General features: G+C 42.2%; 1 protein-coding gene across 1 annotated transcript in view; it reads left to right on the top strand.

Annotated features, from left to right (window-relative positions):
- Nucleotides 1–20,989, top strand: part of LOC142769212 (sodium-coupled monocarboxylate transporter 2-like) — a 42,535-nt gene that overhangs the window by 8,751 nt on the left and 12,795 nt on the right. The window contains exons 4-11 of the mRNA XM_075872245.1: nt 789–856; nt 3,847–4,004; nt 6,616–6,756; nt 10,834–10,963; nt 14,125–14,213; nt 15,606–15,715; nt 16,414–16,481; nt 19,883–19,969. Coding sequence (XP_075728360.1) covers nt 789–856; nt 3,847–4,004; nt 6,616–6,756; nt 10,834–10,963; nt 14,125–14,213; nt 15,606–15,715; nt 16,414–16,481; nt 19,883–19,969 — 851 coding nt within the window. The remainder of the gene's footprint in view (nt 1–788; nt 857–3,846; nt 4,005–6,615; nt 6,757–10,833; nt 10,964–14,124; nt 14,214–15,605; nt 15,716–16,413; nt 16,482–19,882; nt 19,970–20,989) is intronic.

Genomic DNA, 20,989 nt, shown 5'->3' on the forward strand with positions numbered 1-20,989 from the left:
TTAGAGAAGCATTGGAAGGTGTCGGACAATTTTTGAAGGACTGTAGATGACTGTGGGCCTAATTCACTTGTTTATTTAGTTCCTTGAACACACAACACCTCATCAACTATTGCAGGACTAGGTGTAGAGGTGGAGTGAGATAAACAGTGGTTTATTGCAACGCCGAAGCTTGAAAGTTGGCCTGAATCAATTTCTGACCCTGATACTTCGCGTAATAAATTGAGAAGGGTAGATAAAGAGGGGAGAGGAAGAAGGTGTTAATGATGATTAAGAGGAAGGTGGCCATGAAGCAAATCTTTGCAAAAAACGGAACTGGACAAGTGACTGTAAATAGTTGTAGGACATTACAGGTGCATTGACAAAACATATTGACAATATGATTTATAAACAAACGAAACAACTCTTTCGACTATAAAATAATCTGAAAAAGAAACTCAAGGGAAGAGACTGATGAAGACCTGACAATAAATGTCACTGTTTCCTTACAAAATTAAAAAAATGTCTACTTCTATATTTCTGTACAATATGATTTTTAAACAAACGAAACAATTCTTTCGACTATAAAATAATCTGAAAAAGAAACTGAAGGGAAGAGACTGGTGAGCACCTGACAATCAATGTCACTGTTTCCTTACAAAATTAAAAATCATGTCTACTTATATGTTTCTGTAAACGTAAAATAAGTCACGGTGTTTAGTTTCTAAATAATGCTGAATTTTATTTTGATTTTTTCATTATGACAATATTGAACGTAACCTTTCTATGCTTTTTTTTTCATGGCTTCGCAGTCTTCGGAGCTCCTTTGATTTTGTGCAATATAGCGATTGGGCTCTGCGGAACTATGTACACTGCACTGGTGAGCTATTTTAGCATCATACATCTAAATTTGCGAATAACATACAGCGACTTTCGTGAGAGAGCGTCGATATCTTTTTTTGCATGAGTTTCTTTTAATCAGCTGTAGATGAAACCCTTTCGCAGAGAAGGCGCAGCGAAAAAGACACCTTACTGCTGTACGGTCTTGGGTCATATAAAAAGCGCACTGAATTCGTGTTGAAATATTGTTTGCTACTATTGTACTGCCATGAAAATGACATTTGGAGTTGCAAAATACACTTATCCGCTTGCGTATTTTGGGTTCTGAATCCTTCTTGCGCTAACCGAATTAGTTTATAGATGGTGTCGCTACTGGTCTCTGGCTGCACTGTGCGCTCACAGGAAACGTGCCCGTCAGCACCTTCCTTCTTTACATCGGTTTTGCGTGGTTTTACCCTTTGTTGCTGGTCGCGGCTGCTTGTGTTTCGACGTTTCATGCGGATAGAATTATTAAGATGAAGCGCTCGCAACCAGGATGCAGTATTCAAGCCTGAACTAACTTTATATGCAAGTCAAAACGTTCTGTTTTGCGACCGGCGGAGATAGAAAGAGCGCCTGCATCGCAGCAATCACGGGGGAAAACTGCATTCCCACTAAGAGCACACAGGGTGGTTCTGCTCATCTCATTAAAGGCAATGTAAACCTCAGTTTAAACCTATATGGTCCAGGCGTTAGATTAGTCGAAAGCTCCCAGTTAGAGCAAACACATCGGACGCCGTCGTCTTGCACCCATGACAGAAAAGTGCGCTTACAACCGATGTGGGTAGCAAAACATGAAAGCTAACGCTGAAAATATATCAATAAGGTGTCTTTCATGTAGACGGAGCCACATCAATTATGTGTACTGCTTGGAACGAGATGGCACACAAAGAATCAGCGCTCAGCATCGATCACCGAACAGTGAACGTCGTGGTGTCCACGCTTTAATGCAGTTGCACATTTTTAAGCGACGCCAGCGAGTGGGTTCGCATCCGTGCGAACAAATGACTCAACGCCCGTCTTGCCGCCGCAAATGAACATGGCCGCATTCTGACTAGTTTATATTTCGGTATGAACTTGGACTGTAGGTTTAGGTGGGTTTAAAGTGAACGTTTCATTCATTATTGGTTTACTCGTGAGTTACCCATAATAGTTTGTGTGACTGAGGCACAGTTGACGTTATCGCACAATGAGTACATTATATAATTTTTCATCTGCAGATGACACTTCGAATCACGACTGTTCGCGATTGCCGCTGGTCTCTATAAAATGTGCCCGGTTTGACAAAGGCGTAGAAATGATGCCGGGTCTTGCGAAACGGGTTGAGAATCCTCGAGGCAGAGTAAGCTTCACCACGGGACGTCACGTCACCGCACTTAAGCCCGGCTGTCCCCTCTTTATAAACCGCTGGGTGGTCGGCCGACACCAGGGATCGAACCCCGCACCACCCGAGGCTGAAGCGGACGCGTGCTCGAAATGCGGCAGCTACGATAAGGCGAAGAAAGGAGCGTGTTATCTTGAGGTTGTGTACTTAGACGAAAACACAACTATATTCGAGGCTTGATTGATTGATATGTGGCGTTTAACGTCCCAAAACCACCATTTGATTATGACAGACGCCGTAGTGGAGGGCTCTGGAAATTTCGACCACCTGGGGTTCTTTAACGTGCACCCAAATCTGAGCACACGGGCCTACAACATTTCCGCCTCTATCGGAAATGCAGCCGCCGCAGGGGAGGCGGGATTCAGCTCTACGTAGAAAAGCTGATTTGTACAGCTTCATCGTGAATCAGACAGCCCTCCTCCTGAGTGTCGACGACGTGGGTGCGCTATGAGGACGCAGACATGGAAAATGCAGGCGTGTACTGCAGGTAAGGCAGCGGTGCAAAGTTGAGAACAAAAAAAAAACTGTACCACACAGACAAAGCGCATCCAACAACTGAACTTATTGAAACAAAGAAAAAAATAACACGGTAGGAGTGGCATACAAAGCAGCGGGTACTGAAGGCAAACAGAGCACGATCCTCCAGGGGTGCTATTTGTGCATTAAAACACGTGCATCCATCAAACTCAATAGTAACAATTTTCCTGCTTCATACACCTGTGTCAAACATAGCACACGTGATCCAATAAATTTGTATTTGTTTCGCTAAACGTGTCACGTTTCTATATGAGAGTGCTATTGAAGGTAGGTGAGCTAACGAACGCGTCAAACTTCCCTGACATTACACTGTAAGCTTCAACGATTCCTCTTGTGATTTCGTCTTTGCTGTTGGCCATTTCTCTTTATGTTTCATTCACATTTACTATTAAAGCAGTCTTGAGGAAGATTGCCCTTGATTACAAGCCTACTACACAAACTCTTGTGTACTTAAAGCCTTTATTTTGGCATGACCACTGTGGCCTTCATTGCCGACATCGAGGGTGCGTCCCTGAGTTTTGCTTGTTTGCGGTTGTGAAGGGTCATCGGGACCTCCAGTATTTCCTGGAGGCCCTGACAATAGCTAGGTTAGGTGACTTACGCCTGAACAGGCCTTCAGTTGCCTTGTCAGTAGTAAGGTTGTTTTTCTATCAGGATGACTGAACGTGCAATGAGCATGCTTCTTTAGTGATGATCCTCATATTACATTTATATTTGACTTGTAATTTTTGTGTCATCTTTTTTTTTTCTAACGGCGCATGAGTATATTGCGTGGTTCCACAAATAAACATTGCTTGTAAGACAGGCACTGTTGCAAGTGTCCTTCTTTGCCTGGTATTTCGCCTTTCGCGCTGTTTCCTTCCAATATGTCGTATCAACGTGTCCAAGCAACCTCTTTAGCTATTAATGATATACGCGAAATCAAAAGTAAAATAAGTTCACACACGTTTTCACTAAATTCAGTGTGCTTTGAACCAGTATGGCTGCAACTACTTTACTAAAAAGAGTTTCAAAACAAGCCTTGATTTTATCCGCTTTTTGGTACATGTCAGTTTTTTATTTGTTTCTAGGGTGGTCTACGAGGCGTTGTATGGACAGACTGCGCTCAGTTAATATTCATGGTCTTGGCGCCGGTCACTGTCATCGCCAATGTTTACATCGACATGAAAGCGTCTCGCTGGAATGTACAACCTCTCACGGACTTCGACGTTCGCACGTTCATGGGAAAGTAAGTAGGGTGCCATTCTGTAACTTTTAATAAACTATCGAGAACCTTGAACGTGCTGTTGCTGATAATCTTACTTAAACCACGAGGGTGCCACCACTTGTAACCAACGCTACTAGACTAGACTTTATTCTACTCTACTAAATATTCTAATCTATTTTAGTAATGTTGAGCTTTGAATGTATATTGAGACGGGACCGAACAAAGTCGTAACACGTACTATGCGCCAAGCAAACCATTTTGAGGAGTATGCGGCTACGGTAGCAGGGTTTGTTTTGAACAAGGGTCTCTAACGCGCCTCAGTGAGAGGCCCACAGTCAGACAATTGATTTCTGCAAGAGGCCGGGATGGTTAGTAAACATTGTCAGCAGTCGTTGTCGTTTAGAGGCAACCATTTCCCACTTCTTACATGTCTGAAAATTTGGTGCAAGAATTCCGAAAACGAGTCAATATACCGATCTCCCAAACGACTAAAATCGGCAAGGCAGTTCGTGAATATAGGTGTCGTTTCTCGGCAACGTTTCAACGCATGGTCACATGGGGTGCCTCACGGCTCACGGAGCAATGCTTACGACCAGCGATACCTGTGAAACGCAGCGACCCACTTATTAAGAAAATGAAACGATATAGTGGGATAAAGACAGAACAGGGCGGGCCACGGGCCATGTGTTTGTAACTGCCGATGCACATGTTGAACATACAAAGCGGCACAGCTGCAGCCCAATCTGCTGGCACATAAACACAGCAGTAAAATTTTTGGTAACAGCTTTTTTTTTATCGCACACTGTGTACAGCTACTTATATTGAAATACAGGACGTAGAAACAGGAGTGAGAATCAAGAGGAAATAGAAGTCCGGCGTGTTGAGCAGTCTTTGAACAGGGGATGTTGGATCCAACGTTTACATAAGACATCAAAAGCATGCATATAAAAAGTGACAGCTGTGGTTAGTTTAAAGGCCCACGCATTCCAAAGCAAACGGATCATTGCCAACAACCGCACCAACGGCTTCGCGGGTGCACGCGTTCGTGTTGCCTCTGGGTACTGCGCCAATATTTTCAAAGGAAAGATAAAGTCGCAGTGGGACCTCCATAAAACTGCACTTAAGGCCTTCTAGGGCAGTTTCAACCTCGACCCTTCACATTATGTAAGTCCTCTTTCCACAAGGGAAACAAGACACTATCGCCCTGACACACTAACACCAATTTATGCCAGAAAGAAACACCTACAAGTTTTCCTTCTTTCCACGGACCATTTCAGAATGAAATCCTCTGCTGGTGCCTCAAAACAATCTGCTTGACATGTACTTCTCTGCATATTTCTTATGAATGCTGTGTTTACTACGTTACATTCCTTTAAATATGCATATAAACATATGTATGTGTATACCATATTCGTTTGTTTGTTTTGTATCTGTGTATGTTTAGCCGAGTGTATAATTATGTATGCCCGCCCTGCAAGGACCACTGTCTGGTATGCAGTATGCACTAAAAATGGCCAAATTTAGGCGCACAGACTTATGTGGCACCGAGATGCGAATTCAGTCTAGCCATTGAAAAAGTGATGCCGATGGATGTCCTTTGAGCTCGAGAGTCCTCGAAGTTCATTATTGCTTACAACTAACAATACCTCCAAAGAAGCGTTGAATTACATTCATGGCTTTCTGATGTACTTCTGATAGTCATGTGTCATCAAGGATTGTTTTCCGCCATAACACAGTTTACGGATCTATTTCGTATACACAGAACAATTTTCAAAAAGTCAAATCGTGCAAGTTGCTTTCCTTATACAGTGCTTGGTGGCGATAAAGTCGAAATCATCGAGCGTTTTAGCCGGAGATGTATTGCCTATTTCCCTATTTTCAGTCAACCGCGCTGAAGACGGACCTCACAGAATGTTTCGTCATCTTGCTATGATACTTATGTGGTGAAGGCAGGGCATTCTTTAAAAACAGTATATTTCTTTTTATGTTGTCCCACCCAACTAGACTCAACTGTAAAATCTCGTCATTAATATGACCAAACTTTTTCGCCTATATATGGGCGCCAACCAAAAAAAATGGGCCTAGAACGGTCACTTTACGGAGGGCAAAAAATCGATGGTCAGTTAAAGTGGCGTAGTGAACAACAAGTTAATGGAAAAGAATCCGTTGATGGCAGCGAGCTAAATAGAGTTACAAAACTTAAAAAATATTGAAGTTTGAAGGGAGACAAAGAACTCAGTTCACACGAGGCAAGAATAATTGCAGGTCATTTCGTGAGGCTTCAGTTTTGCTGTAGACGTAAAACACAGGCTGAGTATTACAAAATATGGCATAATAATCTCCTTCGCAAAAATTAAATAAATAATTCACGTTTACCAACCTATCCTTAGCCAACGGCCCCGTCGTTTCCGCTGCCGGGACTTCGCACTTTATGCGTGATCCTGACTTGTGTGTCGCGTGGACTAAAGCGTTAATTTACCGTGCGGTATAAGGAACAATAGCGATTAAATAGTAGCAGAAGGAAAACAGTTTTTCTGTTTTCGCTTGTACCGTTTCGTGGTTGCCGCTAATCTGTTCAAAAGGGGCTCCCTGTATCAGGACTGAACATCCCTACTTGTTTCTTCGCGAACAGCTTTGCCCTGGACTTGGCGCACGACGAAGGCGTGTGGGCGACATTTCTCGGGAGCGCCGCTGTATCCCTATACAGGATCGGCCTCGACCAGGCTGTGGTACAACGTTGTATGGCATCCCGTACGCTGGCACAAGCTCAGAGGTAAGTTTTCATGTGCCGCCCCGCCACGGTGTTCTTGTGGCTAAGGAACTCGGCTGGTGACCCGTAGGTCGCGAGATTGAATTCCGGCTGCGCGCGGCTGCATTTCCGATGGAGGCGGAAATGTTGTAGGCCCGTGTGCTCAGATTTGGGTGCACGTTAAAGAACCCCGGGTGGTCGAAATTTCCGGAGTCCTTCACTACGGCGTCTCTCATAATCATATGGTGGTTTTGGGACGTTAAATCCCACATATCAATCAAGTTTCATATGCCACATGCTTGCGATGCTTTATGAGTGTGTAAATTAGTACTTGAGATCGACACGTGGTAGGTGAATTTTCGTGCGAGACTAAGCCTGCTGTGTGCGCTCGTAGGGTTGGCTTACACCGTGTTCAGACTTGTGCAATAAATTTCAATCGTTAGATAGCGCTAGTTTCGTGTACTTCTTTTTCCTTCCTTTTTATGTAGTTTTCTGCAACTTGACATTTTCATTTCTTAGAGGTAGGTATACGGCGATTGTATTTTTTCCAGCCATTCCTGAACATATTCCGTAGGAAACCCAGAAGACAACAATAAAACTCATGGAGGAGCCACCTGGCACGGTTGAATGGACGGAAAAGGGACAGGTGTAATGCTAAAATATAGCGACGCAGTGCATGCGAATAAGTGAAAAATGGCAGGAGCGATGCATGCAGAAAAGGCTGTGTCCATAGAGTGTCTTAAAGTTAACTAGAGGCGACTCTGGCGCGGCGATCGTTCAGCGAGCATGGCAATGAAGGGTAGTAGACATAATTTCCTATACTTCGTACTTGCAGGTGCCGAATTATTTTTGCTGCTTCGATTATTGCTGGTTTTGGTTTCATTTTGAAGGAAAGGACAAACCCTTTTTAACGTCGTGACCCGATGCGAAATGGATTCGCAGCCTAATAAGACAGAATAAGGTGGTGAAGCGCAACCGCTGAACATTTGCTGATTTTTTTTTTTTCGTGAGAAAACAGCTCGAAGTCACAAGAACGCACACGGAGCCAGAAGCAGACCAGAAGTACGAAGATTAGACAAATATGTGTACTAGCCATCATTCTCATGCTCGCTGAAACGCCGTGCATGGCAGCTGCCATAGACACTAGCGCCAGAGCTCCCTCTAGTGTGTATCTAGAAACGCTATGGCTGCTTCAGTTCCCCTGACCTGAAACCTGGGAAGGGGTGAAGAACGCAGTATTTTGATGTTGTTTCTGTGATGTCGCATTGGTGGTTCCAATCCTGGCACCGGCCATAGAGGGAAGAGTGTTTCACTTGCACTAATGTCTTCGGAGTTTTCTTCAGCTAAGTGTAGCCTTTATCATTTTATTGGCTAGGAATATTGGCTAGAAAGGAAAATTGTCTACAAAAAGACTCCGGCACGTGGAATCGAACGTCTGACCTCTGAAGTTTGTGCGAGGTGTTAGACACTGAGCCACGAAGGAGCACCTGCTGCAACGTCGAAATGACAAGCTATTCATATTTAACTTACCGCTGGCGATGGGCATCTCGGAGGGGGGAAGGGGGGGACTATTGTGTTTTCAGTATTACCAGCAAGGTGGCGCGATGAGGCGCGCGTCGCCCGATCGTCACGACGCGGCGGCGCGCGCTGTCATCTCTCACACGTACTTTGCCCCACGGAGAAGAGGGGCTCACGCGTGCGCTCGTTTATCTTGCGGTGGGTACAGTCGTATGCCTTGGGCTTTCCCCAAATTGTACGCCTTGGGCTTTCACCGGAACGATTCTGTTGTATTCACCGGGCCCACAAAAGCCACTGCACTCGTTGAACAGTCTCCGTTTGCGAAAAGTGCGAGCTTTTCAGACGCAGCGAAGTAACAACTCACATGCTTATACGAAATCATCTGTACCTGCGACTACGTTTCGTGCGTTATTTGTGCGTGAGAAACACGGGGCACGTTTTGATCTGCTTGCCATTCTGCGTGTGATGTTCGAACTTGTTGCTGTCGCGTTCATTTCTTAGCCATTGCGGCAAAGCTGTGATGTTTTTCTTTATTTGTGCCAGCATTGTTTGTATATATATTGTTGTTATCATATTTTGTAAAATGTGCTTCCAAGCATTTTTATTTTCTCTCTTGTATGTGTATCGCTGCTGTTCATCTTTGTTAATTTATTTGAAACCGTCACCGAGCGTCCCGTTGCAGTTTCATACTTTGGGAGCCCCATCTGAATATTTTACATTCTGTAAGAATCATTTCTACAAAAACATAATCAGTATAAATTATTGATTGAATAAATAATTGATTGATCCAATGATTGCACAGCTTTTATGTCAAATAGTGGGGCAGACGATGGGCAGGTTGTCATTGATTTATAATTAAAAAACGGGCCACAAGATCGCGGATGAATCCACGACACACAAGCGCCAAACTATCAACTGAACTGCTATTCCCATGCACACAATTTAAATATATACCCACACGTGGCTACACACATAATACCAGCTTCCAACTAAAAAGCAACAACCATAAAGGTATCTCTCTACTTATTAGGGCACAATATTTCTTTGTGCTAGAAAACATAATCAGCACAGGGTTATTTTTATTTTTGTTGTTTGTTATGTGTATGTAGCCACTTGCAGGTATATATTGATGTTCTGCGCGAGTAAACAAATCTTCAGTTTGGAGTTCAGACCTTGTGGGATGCGTGTTGCTACGCGTCCTTGTCATCGACAGTGGTAAGTTACCATCTGTTACTCGGTAATTTATCATACTGACACTTTCATCGCACTATCAAAGGACGAAATTACCAGCATTTCCAATTTGGATTCATTCAACTATATGAACAGTTAACGCACCAATATCAGTTCTCTTACATCATCTGACAGTGTTTATCACATTATTTTTGCTTCCAGAGGTCCATCACCAGCGGTATGTATAACTAAACATGTGAAGAAAAATTAAAAAAAATAAGGATGAAATTCTGGTCTGACCGAATCCCGTCTAGTCAGGAGGAAGCACTGCAAAAAGAAACTGACCATAACAAAAAAAAACCTTTAAAAGACAACAAGATGTTTCGGCTTCTACACGGGAGCCTTTTTGACAATGAAGTTCAAAAGTATGATGAGCTAAGTACAGTTAGAAACGTACTAAGGTTATCATACTTTTTAACTTCATTGTGAACAAGGCTGCAGTGTGGGAGCTGAAATGTTTTATTTTGTTTTGAAATGTCTTATTGTGGTTGGTGTCTGTTCTTTTTTTACTGAATGAAGATACATTATGAAGTCATCATAGCTCTGAAGCGTGGAAACTTGGGCAAGTTGGTAGGACATAACTTCTTTTTATCCTTGTTTTTTTTTGCTTCCGTAGCGACGCTGGAACTACGTCTAGGTTGTTCTGTTCATATATTCAGTCATGAGAGCTCGTTTGGTCATTGAGCTGCATTTGCTATACGTTGAAGCATCTTGGCTTGATCTGTGGCAGTGATGACTAACCGAATAAACGTTCGACCCTTAAGGTGAGGACACGGAAAATGCACGCAAAAAAAGCAGGAGAGGTACGCATGTTTGTACGTTCATAGACCTTTCTGTGTGCTTGTCGGGCGTATTGAAGGCTTCGCTCATGCTTGACCATCCTCATCATCGCCAACAATGACAACATCATGATCGGCCTGAGTATGCCCACTTCTGGTCAATGACCGCTTACAAGTTTGTCAAATTTAACCCCGTCTTCGGCTTTCTACGTCGCACCAAGTATCCCCAGATCATAAATGACAGTATATCAATATTTTCGAAAAGAAAAGCTATGTAAGAGCTACATATTTCTTTGTTGGGACATTATTATTCATAGAAGGGGCGTTACGAGAAACCGACACCTAAAGGTACTTACCCAAGGGGCATAAAGCTGGAGACATACAAAAAGGATTCAACCTAGAGTTGGGACGAAGCAGCGGGCTATGGAAAGTGATAGGAGTAACCTCGAAGACCAAGAAAAGAGCACGTCTAACGTACATATTTCTTAACAATCGCCTCAGTCAAGAGTTTATATAACTTAAGAAAACTACTGAATATATGAGCAATTAAGCTCCTTTTTTTTTCTCCTTGCAGGACGGTTACAGTGGGAACACTTTTGTTGGTTACGTCATACGTGGTGCAGCTTTCCATGTCTCTGGCGTTGATCTTTTGGTTCAGGGGTTGCGATCCACGTCTGAGTGGCGCCATCGCTAGCTATGACCAGGTGAGTCAAATACATGGCAGACGGCAAAGGCAAGTCTGCGCGGATGTCACAACGAATGACCTTCACCCCCCCCCCCTCCCGGCTTTCCACAGTGGTAACTATACAAAACGAATGTGCTATTAGGCCCGCACCACACAGGCAACGAGAGAGACAGAGAGATAGTTATTAAGAATGAATAGTTAAACTGCAGAGTAGTTAGCCTGGCCTTTTGCCTGGCTTGCTGTTCCAGGTTTCGTGTTTTGACTATGATATAGACGATAATCACATAAACACACAAAAATCGTTATTACACAAACTGAAGCGTGACTTCACGAAAGTAATGCTCATTGTGAAATGATATCTGGGAGCGTGGCAGCTAAGCACCGCTTGAAGCCGATACACTCACGTCGACACCTTTAGTGCCACATCTCCATTGCAACCACGAACGCTCATGATCGTGATTTAACCACTGTGGTAGCTGAAGTTAACGTATACCTCCACACCACGTACCGTGAATACAGCGCAAAGGTGACACCAACAAGCACCTAATAAACACCAGCGCTCGAAATTCACTTCTTCAATGCGTTGTCAATTAAGGAGGGAAAGGACTGTTTGCGCGGCAAACAAGTTCACGATTAATCCCAACCAGCTGGCCCAACTTACCGTCTTACTGCAAGGATAGAAAGTGCTCGGTGTGTGCTCGCAAGTAACCTACGAGTTTGTTACAGCATACACTACGAAACTCCATTTCGAAAACACGGGAGGCACCTGTTCATAGCTTGAGCCGCGAACGCTCGCACGTGTCTCACGGCCCGTTGGCCTCCGTCTCGCTCCAGCAAGGCACCACATTTGCCCGTCGACATCGTTGCCTTTCTGCGGCGCCTATTGCGGTAGTTTCATTTAATCATTGCCATCGCACTTGAAGCAGTCGGTGGCGGAGAAAAGCAGTCCATGCATGTGGAGACTGCACTATTCCGACAACGAGCCATCACACGCTAAACACGAAGCGAAAGGCGAACAACCGAGACGCTCGGTGTATTTCGTGGCTGATGGTTGTCTCATCCGCAATCTCCCCTCTTCGACGACTACTCGTCGATCGGGGCCCCATCTACGGACTTCTATAACTATCTCACTTTTTTTTACTTTTCTCTCTCAATCTTTACTTCTCTCTATATATCCTTTTAATACCTTCTTGTCCGTTCCCCTAGGTTCCGTTGTTGATGCGTCGCATGCAGACAGTTGCGAGGCTCACTTTTCATATTTATTTACCAATCACTACCCACCCCCACTCCAACTGAGGCGAACGACGTAATTGCCTCTAGGGTGATTCCGTGTTGCTAGCGGCCGCATTTTGCGCTGGTGTACTGACCTGTCGAGCAAGCAGAACACCAGCACGCACATGTTGTTGCCTTTTTATGCCGCTGGGGGTCTCCTCGCTGTGGTTTTGGCGCTGCCACTTACCCTAACGACGAAGCACCTCCGTAGTCGTCTGCTCGAGTCTAGCCAAGATGCTTGCGTCGGCATGCAGTCTGTAAAACGAAAGCAAAATTAAGAAACATTGGCGTTTATTGAGTAAGATCTACAATAAAAGCAAACTTTATAGCTTCCATGGTTGTGTGTGCTTGACAAAATGATTAAGGTAGTTTTTCTAAAGGTGCTCCTAATTTAATTGATTTTTTATCGTGGCCATTCAAGAACGTTATCACACCAATATACATGTTGTGCAACTAATGGCATCGACTCGGACATTTAATTTGGCTCAGCAGCTTCTAGAGATTGTTCACGGACAGGTAGGGTCATTGCTCATTTCCGTAACGTAACAAAAGAAACATGAAAAAAGGAGCAGGAGGGAAAGAAAGGGCAGGAATGTAACTAGCCCAGAACAACTGGTATGCTACCCTACACTAGAAAGATGGATGAAGGAGTTTGCAAGATGGAGAAATGAAGAGACGAAACAAAAAAATAAGTAAATACCAATGGTCCAATGTTTCGCCAGGGGTGTGAAATAAATTATTTTATAAAGAGGTCTTGAAAAGTTTGATTTAGATACCATGAAGTTATTCTTGCTATCAAGAGAATTGGTCTAATTCACAAATCTTATGAAACTCATTAGATCTGCCGAGAAGCAATCTAAAAAAGAGCAGCTGTACAGCACGCGCTTTCCGGAACCCATGCATTCGCCAAAGCACAGGTGGGGTAACTCGAGTGTCCCCTGAGCGGTATATTGTTTCAAACGGGAGCGAACGCAGGCAGCTACGTTGAACGTCGCTAGCTGGGTTGGTCAGGAGGACTTCAGCCCGTGTTCTCAATTTGGAGTGGTCAATTTACGTGCATGCTTGTAAATCCAGGGCTAGCATGTCACTTGTGACGCTCCCCATCCATGGTGTTGCTGTGCGCAAGTCTGTAATTTTGACGCATAGCTGGTGTACTCCAGTGAACTAAACAAACCCAGGCACTTGCACGACTATCCCCTAGTTGTTCGTTTTAGGCTACATTTCACGGTCTGACGCAGGGACTGGTATTATGCTGTTATCAACTGATTCTGTTTGCGGCGCCAAGAAAAAACTCCTTGAAGGTCGAACGTTTCTATCTATCTATCTATCTATCTATCTATCTATCTATCTATCTATCTATCTATCTATCTATCTATCTATAATCTATCTATCTATCTATCTATCTATCTATCTATCTATCTATCTATCTATATACATATATATCGTGAGAGGGAACAAATATTGTCTTTATTTTCATGCTAACGCACTCGGCTGCTGACCCCCAAGTCGCGAGATCGAATGCTGGCCGTGGCGGCCGCGTTTTAAGTGGAGGTGAAAATGCATGAAGCCCGTGTGCATAGACTTAGGTGCACGTTAAAGAACCCCAGCTGGTCAAAATTTCCAGAGTCCTCCACTACGTCGTCTCTCATAATTATATTGTGGTTGGGGACGTTAAATCGCTACATTTAATATTATATCTTATATTCAAGATTGCAATATATTTGTTCAAAAAGAACTGCACTCCTGGTAGAGGTTCTGTTCCGTTTCTCTACAAATTTGGCAACCAAAGTTTATTGAGGGGGAGGGGGTCACTTTGGTTATCTTTTGCTTGAACTCTGATTCTTCTTCAAGCCACCCAATGGCAATCTTGCGCTGAAGCATCACTGTGTCCTCCTTTTGCCTGAACAGATCCTACCATACTATGTGAAAACCTACTTGATAAAATTCAGAGGATTCACTGGAATCTTTCTTACTTCGATCGTCAGCGCCGCGTTAAGGTAAGTCTCAATACAAGTGAATTGCTGAAATTTAACTTTTTGAAAAAATGAATCTCAGAAAGCTCCTGAAATTTCATTAGTCATTTCAGTGTTAACGCCGAACCTGGTCGATGCATTTCTCATACGTCATAGTACCGAAACCGGTTGCAACACAGTACCGAAAGAATAGGGAGCCTCGGGAAATTATTGGCAAACTCCACTGTATAACAAAAGAGTAATTTACAAGATGAGAAAAATAACTTTATTCCAACTGTCAGTTCCTGACACAATATGTTAGGAAGATCGATTGTTAGGAATCATAAAAGAATTTCTTCGTTTCTCAATTGCATTAGACGCAGGATAAAAAATGCATGGTAGTTTAAATGTTTGAACCTAAACCATTGAAAAGCCCAAAGGATTATTGTTATTTTGCGTGCTGTTTTCGTAGCTGTTCCACCTGCAAGTGGACCACCAAACGGGCGTGTATATCCTGCTGCCTTCTCTAATAATTTGAAGTGTAGGCACTCGTACAGTGGCGTGTTTCCGTACCTGTGTGTTTTTTCAAAATAAAGTAATTAGCAGCGTAGGGGAGTGGAGTTGTTTGTTAATTTGGATAAGCTGTCGTTTATTATAGCTTGCGTAATGCTTACTTACATTTTTTAAAAATCTTCTTCTGATTTGTGTACAACCTAAGTTAAAATGTTGATATTTTCATACCAGCTGAAGGCTGCAGAATGATTTCGCGTTTATCTCATTGAACCTTCAGTAATGCTCCTGACCTTTTGTTTTAGTTTTACGAATATAACTCGGTTTGCTATGTCAAAACTACATTGCTGTGCGTTTATTGTGTACATTATTAATGATACACTTATTGGGTGGGTCATTGCACTCTGAAAGGCTTTAATGTTAGTTCCGAACGTCACCATCTGCGTTAACTGCTCCTAATTATGAATGCTTGAGCAAGTGTGATGTAAATTATATCATTAAAACGCTGATACGTGAATTATATTCTACAGTGAAAGCTGCTTTTGTTTTTTTTTAGTGGTGGACAATTCATGACATGTGTTGCAAAACTACTCGCTTTCGGTAGTACCACGCGTGAACATAAAGGCTAGGTCGTTTGGTCTTTCGCGCAGTTGTCCCGGAAAGTGGGTTTATAGAGGATTAAAGCAATCATTTCATTTTCAATATTCTCCAAGCCAAAAATAGGAGTAGAAAGTGTTGGTTCAAGTCGATAGGTGAGCTAAGAGACGTATTCAGGTACCTGTGAAGTTACCTTTATAGAAAAAAGGTGTATAATTACTCATACCTAAGTAAAAACCGAATTCCCATTTGGTTTGTACAAACCACGTCTTTCTAATAGCGTATTCAAATTTCTCAAAATTTGTTCTTGTTTTGTGTTTTTTTATCTAGCACAACATCGTCTATCATCAACTCGCAGGCTGCAGTCCTCTACGTCGACATACTCTCTCCGCACTTCAAGACTCCCGAATCTAATGTCCGTTGGACGACACGAGGCATCGGTATGGGCACTGACTAGAAACCACACAGCAACGTTCAATAGAAAAAAAAAGAAATATAATTATGTTCTACTTTTTAATTTATTGTGCGTTTCATAAGATAACAGAGTGCATTTTAGAAGTGTTTGTCTCGTCTTCACTACCGTATATTAACAATTTTAAGTCGATATTATGCAGAAAGATATGGACGCACTCCTTATATCTTGAAAGGATACAGCTCAAGCCATGAATGTTTCTCAAAGGAACACAAACAGCACCAAAACTGGGTGATTAAGAACTGTCAGGCAGCGTTGGAAGTGTAAAGTCAACACACACAAAAACCACGTGTAAAAATAACGCTATAACTGTAACATCAAAACATGAAACAGCACGTTGCACATACAATATTAAATTTAAGTAGCACCGTCATAGAGTAAAAAAAATGTTCGGAATGCTATTAATAATATCTCGAATCGTCATGGCCAACATGACAAACGATACTGGAGGAAAAGCTCTTTCTTTCTGCGCGAATTCTTTAAGGAAAAAACTGAGACCAATGCCAACCAGCTCAAACAACCACTCTTGAAGTTTATGGCGAACGAGACTTCATAACTGTATTACCTATCATAATGTTGTACATAAGCACGAAACCACGAAGCGCAGAGGTCTGACTGCGTAAAGTTGGTGTTAAAAAAATATATGCCTGACCCTTCTTTGCGCAGCATTTCTTCTGGGAGTCCTTATGACGGCCTACAGCTGTGTCTGCGTCTACATGGGTTCCCTCACGAGAGTAAGCAACTCATTTCTTTATTTTGCTGCAACAGCAGCCGCCACGTTTGTTTGCTTACACTTTTTTTATTCAAGACTTAGAAAGAACAACAATGTGCATGGTTTTCATTTTGGTCCATTCTGGCCCCTTGTCCGCCGCAGTGGAGTAGCAGTTAGGTTGTTCGGCTGCTAACCTGAAGGTCGCGGGTTCGATACCGGCGGAGACGGTCGCATTTTGATGGAGGTGAAATTCCAGAGGTCCGCGTACTGTGCACGTTAAAAAACACAAGAATATTAAAATTTCCGGAGTTCTCTCTTACGGCGTCTCTCATAATCAAGCATATCGTGGTTTTGGGATGTTAAACCGTAGGTATTATTATAATTTAACCCTAAGTTCTCAATCAATTAATAATTCACAAGAAATGTGTATGTACTTAGCCAGACATACACACAAAGTTGGCAAAACACTCGCGGCGATTGTCAAGTGGTTATAGCGCTTTAGGAATGACCTCAAATTTACGTGATCGAAAGCTTGTCCAATCAGTCACCTTTCGGTAGAGGCGAAGTTCTAATGGTCCGTGTGCTCAGACTCAGGTGTGCATTAAGGAACTGCGGGAGGTCCAACTATCAAGAGCCCTCTACTAAGCCCTCTACCACAGTGAAATTTTAGTTTTGGGCGTTCCAAGAAATATTTTTAATTTTATTTTACATTACAAATCTGGAAATATGCCCCAAGGACCGAATCCGCAAACATCGTTGCTTATACGACGACACGGTTTATTGTTTTGCCGCGGCGGTTGCAAATGAGTGTGCATATGAAGGACAAAAAAGAAAAAAATATGTCCTCCGCCTTGTTTATTGTTGCTCGATTTTTTTATTTCATGCTGTGCGTGGCAATAGTCAAAGCAGAAGAGAGTCTACATAAAAAAAACACGAAAAAGAAACAAAACAAACATTAGCGCGTAGCAAGGGTGAGCTGGATGATGATGAATACTTCTCTGGGATTTCTCGAGGGGAGAATGGTTATTTATATAAATTGATTTATTTATTTATACCTAAGTACATCAGTACTCGCAAAAAATATGTGTTATACAACGGAAGGCAAATAAAAAAAGCAATGTTATGTCGGAAAATATGTAACATTTCAAGTAAACGAACACACATGGTAACAAAGCAAATTATACGTTGGCTAACAAAACTAAGATGCAAAATAGAAATTCACGCTTCTCAAGATTACAAGTAAAGTTCTTCCACCCATTTATTTGTCTTCACGAAGTGACTGATCACGAGTGGACGAAGCTAGTCTCTAAAGCCCATGTTTTGCGCATTCTTCTTTATTCACCCAGAATTTAGAATAGACGTGCTCCTCCGACTTTTCGATTCAATTGATTGTCGCGCAGTGCCACGTTTGAGACCTGTCACGAAAGTCCATTGAACCTTCGCGACTAAATGGTGACTTCATAGCGTCTGATCGCTGGCGGGTTGATACAAATAACAGTTAAAACAGCCAGAGGAAACAAAGACAGAGAGAAATGGCAAGTGCCGACTTTAAACTGATCCGCCTTATTGTGGTAACGCTATGATATACCTTGAAAGGGGGCACCTGGGGAGGAGGAAAGTGTCAGAAACTTCAGTGGCGCATGCGTTGAATAACCAAGCTCGTTTAGTCGAAAAAGCCTGGCTGAAGTAAAAAAAAAAACGTGAACTAAACGGCAAATTACAGCAGTAGTTTAGATAGCCACTCTTCAAACTGTAGCTGGCTACTGATTTCTTGAATTTTTCAGGCAGATACAAAAAGCAGAGTTTACGTTATGTACGTGAATGCTTCGTAATGATTTTTACAGGTCCTGCCAGTGTTAGCGCGAGTACGACAAATCAAGCTGAGATGAAGCTTATCCACGTACTGCTGGAACTAACATTTTAGAAGCGAAGCAGGCTATGGTGAAGTTCAATCTTGTGTGTGGCGTGACCACCCTTAGCGCGCCTGCGCCAACTCTCCCCCCTCTTCTCGCGTGAGCGCGAGGATTTAAGAGGGCCGTCTCTGAAAGGGAAGGGGGGAGAGTTGGCGCATGCGCAGTGGGAAAGCGAACAGTCTCCAAAGGCTCATCTCTCCTAGCAGCAGTGGGTGTTCACGTTTTTTTTTTTATTTCAATATTTCAATACAGTAATACAACACAATACAGTACAATGAAAAAAAAATTTGTATAATACAGAAAGAGGTCTCAAGGTGAAAAGTCCTGTTAGAACCCGTACAAATATCGTAGACAAATATTGACACACGGTAATACACACAAAAGGAAAGGTAGGGTAATATAATCGGCACACAACATATGCACATTATTATTACTATTATTATTATTATTATTATTATTATTATTATTATTATTATTATATTATTATTATTATTATTATTATTATTATTATTATTATTATTATTATTATTATTATTATTATTATTATTATTATTATTATTACTATTATTATTATTATTATTATTATTATTATTATTATTATTGGTGTCAGTGAAAGGTGTCAATTTTTTTCTCAAAAGGATTTTTTCCTTGACGCATGTGCCTCTTAGAAGCGTTGATAATTTCTCTCTCCCCCGTGTGCCCACTCTCAACATAGATTAGGCCGTTTTCGCAATTAGCCATAGCAGTTCGTGGTCATCACTGCTACTGTATCTATACGCTCGTGTTTCATTTTGCGGTGTTCAACTATAGCCAAACGGTGTCTGCGTACGAACAGGAGACATGAGAAACTTCTCGAAGAGCGAATGCGTCCCGCATTCGGTTATCACGGAAGAATACTGTAGCACCCGTCTTGCTTGTCATTCAATGAACGATGCATCTTATATACGTGCAGACCTTACTTAACGAGTCGTTAGACGCAGGACATTTCGGTAGGAATTTCAAAATATTTTTTTTCTTTTCCAGAACTGCTCGCACTCATCAATCTCATGTTCAATACGCGTGGTTGCCAAATTTTATCAGTAAATAAGTATAGAATGACTTACTGCACTGTTATTCTATAACTAGTGACGTCGTGTGTGCAATTATTTGATGTAAGAAGCGCTATATTATTTTATTATAACACTTAGATTTACTTAAAGTTTGGCCTTCAGATTCTCGGCATAAAGTTATTCAATGTTGTTCTTTTTATACACGCTCTATCATACCTCAAGTCGCAAAGAGGTATAACTGCGCGACGACAGTGATGATGCGCATGCTTCGGCCAAACCGTACGGCAATTACGCCCAAGTGACGCAAGCGGACTACAGACGACTAGGAAAGCTTGTAAGTTCACTTTAATCAGCTGCTTCGGTTCAACGTACTTTGATAATCAGTACAAAATAAATTGCCATTGTTCTTGCACTGGGACCTTGTCAAGTGAGTAATTGGTGATATTTTCATATCTTTTCAGCTTGTCATGATGGCGTACGGAGCTGCCACTGGTCCCTTCGTAGGACTTTTTATTCTTGCCACCATGTTCCCGTTCGTGCATTCGAAGGTGAGAGGTATTCACAACTGACATTGTCGTGGGTATGACCTTAGGCATTTTATGCCCTACCTAAAGGGTTGAATGCTTCCAATGAACTGAGCAAGACAATTATTACAGCAAAGTCATTTCGAATTCTCATGCTTCATTATGAGCAAGGAGCACCCTGAACGGGGACAGGATGTGTTATCACACTTTACCAGTTCGGAATAGCGTAAAACTACAAATTTAAAATAATAGGAAATAAAAAAGGAATCATACAAAACATACAAAGTAATGAACAAAAATATTATGCGCTCGTAAATCAATCAGGGGATAATTAATTGTTGGTAATTCGTTGAAAGGGTATCTTCTGCCGCTTTACAGCAGAAGCTGAATATTATAACCATATACACCATGCACATTTCACTTATATTTGTCGCCGGTATTATCATGGTATTATCATGGTATTATCATAGTATTATTATGGTATTATCATATCTCCCTTAAGTATTGGCCACAGTCAAGCAAGCACGTTGAAATACTTGACGTTTTTTTTTTCGATTTAGCTACTACGATTTTACCACACCTGCTCCACGCAGAGCCTACTGCGCCATCTAGAAACCCTGTAAAGCATCATCATTTGATCGCGCAGTCGACAGATAGCGCGAGATCGGCATTCTGCGTCGTGCTTACCATATGCAGCACAAATCTGGATGATAGAAAAATCGAGAACCTAAGTGTCCCCCAGAGTGTAATAGATCGAAACTAACTCGCGATTTCCTAACAAATGCGATGTCAGAAATGCTATTACAACAAAATAAAAGTGTATACTAAGTAGTCAAGCAGCCAACGTTTTATGATTTAATCTCGCATAACTCTACAAACATTGCCACAAATAAAACGGCCGCTTCAGAAAATGACCACATATTTTGAGATAAACTGCTGTACGCAAAAAGGACGCAGGTGGGACATGGACAAGGATAAAGTTACAACTGAAACTAGTTATTTGTCACCCCTCAAATATATACTCACGAAAAAACATAGTCACGT

This window comes from Rhipicephalus microplus, chromosome 8 (genome assembly GCF_043290135.1).
Source record: "Rhipicephalus microplus isolate Deutch F79 chromosome 8, USDA_Rmic, whole genome shotgun sequence".
NCBI lineage: Eukaryota > Metazoa > Arthropoda > Arachnida > Ixodida > Ixodidae > Rhipicephalus > Rhipicephalus microplus.